The 7,251-nt window shown below is 39.3% G+C and overlaps 1 protein-coding gene across 1 annotated transcript in view; it reads right to left on the bottom strand.

Annotated features, from left to right (window-relative positions):
• Window positions 1–4,697: 4,697 nt before the first annotated feature.
• The window catches only part of LOC147636944 (protein LIFEGUARD 2-like), a 2,560-nt gene continuing 6 nt past the window's right edge, over window positions 4,698–7,251 (bottom strand). The window contains exons 1-4 of the mRNA XM_086799875.1: window positions 6,701–7,251; window positions 5,674–5,787; window positions 5,396–5,553; window positions 4,698–5,217 (exon numbers count right to left, since the gene is read on the bottom strand). The exon at window positions 6,701–7,251 is cut by the window's right edge and continues 6 nt beyond it. Coding sequence (XP_086656001.1) covers window positions 5,011–5,217; window positions 5,396–5,553; window positions 5,674–5,787; window positions 6,701–7,043 — 822 coding nt within the window. The 5' untranslated portion in view covers window positions 7,044–7,251 and the 3' untranslated portion in view covers window positions 4,698–5,010. The remainder of the gene's footprint in view (window positions 5,218–5,395; window positions 5,554–5,673; window positions 5,788–6,700) is intronic.

Here is a 7,251-nt window from a genome sequence, read left to right as displayed (position 1 = left end):
TCCATGTTATCACCTTAAACTTGAAGGATAATTCAAATTCTCTGACATGAAAAAATAGTAAATAACTCAGCCCTTGGGGAACTACAGGCTTATAAACAACAAGTTTGGGCCGAGGCACTAAGATTTAGTATGTTGAAAACATCTTCGCATGTAGTTGAGATCTGAAAAGATTCTCGGAGATAAAATTTCTCCAAAAGATAGTGTATCTAACTACAAAGAATCTTCCCACTAGAGGAGTATTGGGTCCAATCCTTTAGATAGCACACATCAAAGTGTGTTTGTCTAAAAGGGTCTAAATTCAAGTGATACCAATAGCAAAGAATCTATGGAAGAAGCTCAAATAATTTATGAAAATGATTGATGGGCGAGTAGAGGAGAGACTTTAATGCTCCCCAATAATATCTCACGCGGTAAACATTGCCAAAGGTTTATTTGGGTTGTAGCTAGATATGGATCAAGAGGCTCACCAGAACAAGAGTTGCACAATGAGAAATATCCAAAGGTTCCCAATGGAAAGAGGAGTTACACAAGAAACACCTCCCTTGTTGTAGACTTTTGTGACAAGGGAGACCCTTACACATTCTCTCTCACAAGAAAAACTCTTACACTCGTAGGATTAAGAGGGACACAAAAGGCATTAGAATGGCTAGAGAGACCTTTTCTCTAGCAGCAGCAAGTGAGGTGATGGAGGTCGAAATGAAATTCAGGGATGCCCAGTGATGACAAATATAAATATTTAATCAAACAAAACAAGAATTGCATACAAGAAGGGCCTTAGCAAGACATAGAAACCTGGAAAGAGTGAAAAATCTAGGCACAAGTCTTGGCAAAGAGGATGCCACCCTTAGAGCCAATCCAGCCACCACATCCAAAGGGAAAATGGGAATAGCTACCTGATCCTAATTTCATCAATACATGTAATCAATGCTATTACACAGATAGGAAAGGGCTTCCCTAAGGGAAGATGCCTTGAATAGGTAATTCCCACCACGACATTGGCCCCACTAGAGAAGAGTATCATCCATGAGACACCAGCTTAGGAAGGGGGAGGGAAAGAGGGAGAGGGAATATACGCCTCACAGAACCAACTTATGAGCCTACCCTAGTCTTCACCACAACTACCCTAGTTGATTTGTTAACTTATGAGCCTACCCCAATCTTAATAAATCAGCTACCCTTGTTGACTTGTTAATAATGGTAGAAAAAATCGGTAGGGGTGGCAAGAGAGCTAGAAATTGCTCAAGTTCATGCCCTAAGGCCCAACACCATGAAGCCATACCAAATTTCTCAAGTTCATGCCCTAAGTCCTTACACCATGAAGCCATACCATATTGCAACACTTATGCAAAGCTTCAGTGAAGATGGTGATCCTATTTAACACATGGAAATCTTTGAGTCCATTTATGAAACATGTGAACCCATTGATGAGCTCACAAGGATCCATTCATTTTCCCTAGAGTTAGGTGGGAAGGAACATCAATGGTACATGACTCTAAAGCTAGAGAATAAGGTCAATTTTACTCAACTTAAGAATGTATTTATGCCAAGCTTTGCAAGAAGTAGTGACAAGTGGAGCCCAGTGGCACAACTCTACAATATCAAGTAGCAAGAGCATGAGTCTATGAGATTATATCTCTTTGTTAACCCCATTTTTGGTGGTGGTTAACTAGGCAAACAACTCTAGTGGACCCCATCAAGAATTGTTTTTATTGACAGAGTTGTGGACAAGGTGCAAAAGTTTTAAGAGGTATAAATTTTTGGTGCTTTGTAATAATGACCAGCTAAGGTAGACACTAGCCACTTAAGAGTGGTTAATGAGGTGGATGGATTCAATGGGTTTCTTCAACATCTTTTTAATGAAGCCAGAGTCATTTTTATGAGTGATCAATATCAATAGATTTACTCATTTGGGTCACTTTGTAATTTTGCATGCTTGAGTGGTTTTTTAGCACTTCATGTAAATCTATTAAGTTTTTCGCTCCAATGCAGTCTTAATGATGTAAAAAAAGGGATGACCGAGCTAAGTGTAATTATGGAATTAGTTAGCATAGGACACACATATGTGTAGCTTAGACTAAGGCCCGTCACCCAAGTTTGTGTACCTAGGCACTTAGTAAGTTATATATATAAAAGATAACTTCTCCATTGAGAAGACACTTCCGTTGTGTAAGATTAAGAGCACTAGTTTATCTACTCTACCTTATCTCTTGAGTGTGTGTGTGTGGTGAGAGTGAGTATGAGAGTGTGAGAGTGAGTGTGAAAGCTTGCTGTTTATTATCTCATACCACCATAGCTTCTTAGTGCGAGGGGTTTATCCTTAGAGAGCTACCAACAAACACCACGAGTGATAACGATGTGGAAGCTGTAACACTAGCTAGCTACTTAAACAAGTGGTGGTTGGAGAGCCTCCCTTAGAAAGCTCAAAGCGGGTAGTCATCTTCATCTCCATGTCCAAATAAATAAGTATTCTCACTTAGTCTAGTTTTGGTTGGCAAGCTTCTTTTTTTAACGGGAAAAAGGTGGTTGGCAAGCTTCTTTGTGGGTATAATAGTTTAGCATATCCCTAAGTCCTATGAGTTTAGCTTAACATTGGGACCATTGTTGGTAGGCTTCTTTGTGGGTATAATATTTTAGCTTTGGTGGTTGGAGAGCCTCCCTTAGAAAGCTCAAAATGGGTAGTCATCTTCATCTCCATGTCAAAATAAGCAAGTATTCTCACTTAGTCTAGTTTTGATTGGCAGGCTTCTTTTTTTTCAAGGAAAAAGATGGTTGGCATGCTTCTTTGTGGGTATAATAGTTTATCTTATCCCTAAGTACTATGAGTTTGGCTTAACATTGGCACCATTGTTGGGGAGATTAGAGTGACCTCCTTAGCCTATGTGGAAGCTTATGTGCTTTTCGAGTTCTTTTTTCTACCAATTCTTGCTCTCTATACTTTTTGTGTAGAGAAGGAAGAGAGTAGGTGTGGATAAGGTGAAAGGAAAGGGGTTTAAAGTCATGGATTTGATTAGATTTTTGTGTGTTTTTTAAAATTAACTTTGAGTTAGTGTGTTGCTTGTGTGTGTTAAATTAAGCCTGTGTGGATTACACTAAAATGCTCATAACTTGCAATTCTAGATTCAAATTGAAAATTTGAGAGCACTGCGGGATTCGGGAGATTGAGCTCTTAGTCACTTTAAGATTAGGTCTATTAAAAATTTCCATTTTTAGATCTCTTATCATGATGTAGGTCATGTTAAAATAGGTTGCTTGTACCTTTAGCATGATTAGATTAGATTTTTGATTAAGCATTTACATTATAGAATTAAGAGAATAAAAGAGAGTGTAACCTCCTCGGTTTTAACACACAATCCAGGACTTTGCTAGTCGCTTGGATTAGGATAACTATTTGCTTGGATTAGGATAACTAGTGCATAATCTTGTTATCCAGGCATTATATGTGCTTAATTACTTAGATTTTGATCTTAAATTACATTATTTCATGGCTAGTCATTACCTTAATGTGGCTACTGACAATTGGACTGAGTTTGTAGGGTGTTGATTACTCAACCCATACAAGAGGAGACATACTTACAGTAAAGATAAAAATGAGTATAGTTTTCTCTATCCTTACTGGGAGCAAATGTATTTTTTGGCCGTGAGAGCTATAATTTTCTTAGTCTCTTGTGTTGCATCCAACTCTATGTATATGTGCATGGTAACTTTGTTTCCATTCACACTTGGTGCTTTGATGCATTTTGTGGTTTCAAGAGATTCCAAGCCCATTTCAGCACTCTTTTTAGTGTTCAATCAACAAAATCTCTTTTGGATCATATAATAAGTTAAGGATGGACTCGAAAGCGAGAGAGAAGAGCTTCTCGTACAAGTTGAGCTACTTTGCACACTCTAGGAAAGAACTAGCTTCTAGTATGGCATAGTGTTAAGTAAAGGTAAGATTTCTATCCCTCTTGTACATCATATTTTCAGCTTGGGGTTCATCATACCAATACCTCCAAGCATGCACTAAGCATGGTTGCATACGTGAATGGAGTAGAGTGAGTCATTCTTTGCGTTGGGACTTTTCACCTTTATGTGGTTTTGGAGTTTTGGGTGTAGATTTAGCTTCCGGACTGCCTTTATCACTAGGGAGGCACAATACTCTCAACATACTACTTCTCTTTGTATACCACTTCAACAAGTACTCTATGCCGTTTTTCAAGCTCATAAAACCCAAACTTTAAATAAGTCCTTTCTATCCTCTTGATGCATTAATCCATGGTACCACTGACAATGCTTCTAGACTAGAATTCAGTGTAATTAGGGGGTGGCAATGGCATAGCTCTTTGATATTAACTTCTTCAGTTACCGGCTTTAGCTTTGGCACTTTGAAAAATATCTTTATGGAACGCTCTGAGCTTCCTGTTATTGTTGATTCAAGAGCTGCAAATCTTTTTTTACGGCTTTCGGCTACTGTTGTATGCATATATCTAGAGATTGCACCACCTACCTTCCAAGATGTTACTTTAAGGTTGCTTACAATTCCATATGGTGGCTTTTCATCATGGCCAACTCCGATTGTATACTATCTATGATCATAACTCCACTAATCTCCAGGATTGTGCTGAACCAGTTCCAAGATATGGATGTCCAGAGTCACCTCCGTTTTAAACCAGATTGATTAAAAAAGAGAGTAAAATAGCAAACATTGAATACAAGAGCAAAGGTACTTTTACAGAGTAAAGTTAGTCATTGTCATTACATACAAGGGCAAAAGTATTTTACAAGGATTCATGTTGGTCATTGTCATTACATACAAGGGCAAAGGTATATTACAAAGTACTGTTAGCTATTGTCATTTGATACAAGGGTACAGTTACTTTATACAAGCAGCCATAGCTATCACTGAATTCCTCCAAAAATTGGAGCATAAAGGTTTGGATAGCTTATTCGTGTGTATAATGTGCACAAGAACTGCATAGTAGACACCTTGATGAGGTCCAGAACCAAAAAAGTGGCACTCCTTGCTCTTTCCTAATTATTAGCAGCTCTAAAAAAAGTTAGCAGTGACAAGAACAAGTTGATAATGTCGAGGTAGAGAGACACAGAAGCCCATACATATTGATCGTATGTATACCGCTTGATTAAATTGTCAGTGTCATAGATTATGAAGCCACTAAATATGAGGGATGCTATCCCACCATATATCATATAGGAGAGCCTTCCAAGCGGGAAAAAGATCTGCAAATGCCACATTCAAAGTTAGAATCCGCACAAATATGCCTTTCACACTACTTGAATGACCACCCCAGGTGCTTAAAAACCTTCTGATGCCCAGTTATAGGAGGATAACTTCTTTGAATTTTTTCAAATAAAGAGAGGGATGATGTCATAGAGGTTACATCCCCGACAACCACACCTGAATGATGATGAAAAGGATTAGTATGATGAGTGAGGTGAAGAGGATTGGGCCCAAGAAGCTGAAATCATGGCCCCGTCTGGCTGCCCAGAATGTATATAGTGTCAAGCACACGACCACCACTGTTGTCAACAAAGCCGATTCCCATATAACCTTCCCTGCAGACATAAAAAGAGAATACCCAGTACTTACAAGTCACAGACAACACCTACCAACTCTTAGTTGCCAGATTCAAAGACATAACAGAAAGTGGCAATCTGAGACAAGAAACAACTTACCTTTTGTGAAAGCGCAAGTCATGCCGATGGTCAAGCTGAGAGAAGCTGTGAAAAGTGCCAGCAGTAGGAGATTGATTGGGTGTTTTTCGGAGTAGTAGTATAAAGGGCAGATCACTGCAGATAAGCCCATTCCACAAGTCAGTTGACAAAAAATGAATTCAAAAAAACAGAACAAGCATATGATGCCTCTCCAAATAAAATAAGGATGGACATCTCCTTTTAAGATAATATCAAAGGTAAGGCATAAACTAGGGTTTCTCAACCAATTAAAAACATGAGAAAAGACCTCATCATAACATACATGGGGTATGTTGCGAACAACATAGACAAGGTACTCCTTGTAACATTCATGCAGCAATTTCCAGAACAATCCACAAGGTGTAACATTTTTGAACATTAATGCATTGTTCTTCAAAATCAATACAATATTAGATAGGGTCTCAACAATTTAGACAAGCTAGTTTCCCCCAACAACCCCCCGAAAAATAAATAAATAAATAATAATAAAATACATAGAACATTCAACAATAGACAAGGGTAGGGTTTTCTTGCAATATTGGCAGGTTTTCTCCAGAAATTTCTGCAGCACAATATATTATGCAACAGACAGTCGACAGGCTATCTCGAGGGAAGATAGTCGATGTAGTAGTATGATGCATGTGTATACATACATGCTATGACACCTTAACACCCATACATAATAAATATTGTGCTTGAATCGATGTACACAATTTGATATTTACATACGCATTCTGCAGATGAGAGATTATGTCCATATATGTACCCTCGTGTATACACATGTAAGATATAAAAATGCATACACGTTCCATATAATCATGTCTACACATGTCTGACATGTGATGGTATATGATGTCATACACGTGATGCATGTGATGCATACACATGTGACATACACGTCACACAAAGTGTCAAATCTGCACATGCATACGTATGCAAGGTAGGATTTCTGAGACATATGTTGAGCTAATTCAACATATCAAATGCAGGTTCAACAGATGAGCCTTACAGATGAAGGGCAAGATGGCCATGGCGATGACGAGCCCTGGAGTTCTCACGAGGAAGAGCGCAACAGGATGATGGAAAGCCACGACTCCAGCCACGGCCGCTGTGAGGATCAACTGCATGCTGAGGATGGAGTACACTTTTCTGATGAAGGCCCATCGCATGGCGTTTTCATCTGGTTCAATATTTGGGTAAAGGGGTGGCCGGTTATACCCTAATTCAATGTCGCTGAACTGTTCTTTGGGCAGTACCATTGATGGCGAGGGTCTTCCAGGATCCATGGCTATGGCTCGGAACTGTTCTTTGGAGGGGGGCACCATAACTGCAGAGGACCTTGCAGGATCCATGGAAATGGCTGGCTACAGCCCTAGATGACCAGTTCCGCACTCTGATGCCCAACGGCGTTCTCTGCAAACCCACACGAGAAGAAAACACTAGGAGCAGAACCCTAAATGCAAACCCTAAGAACAGAGGTTTTCTGCACAATCGATGATGGAAACTACGAGAAGAAGAAGCTTCGTGTTGCAGCATTGGCGGGAATGCGTACCGAATACA

Source organism: Cibotium barometz, chromosome 7 (assembly GCF_041138505.1).
Source record: "Cibotium barometz isolate CiBa-2024 chromosome 7, ASM4113850v1, whole genome shotgun sequence".
NCBI classification, from domain to species: domain Eukaryota; kingdom Viridiplantae; phylum Streptophyta; class Polypodiopsida; order Cyatheales; family Cibotiaceae; genus Cibotium; species Cibotium barometz.
This window is presented reverse-complemented; position numbering and strand designations above follow the sequence as displayed.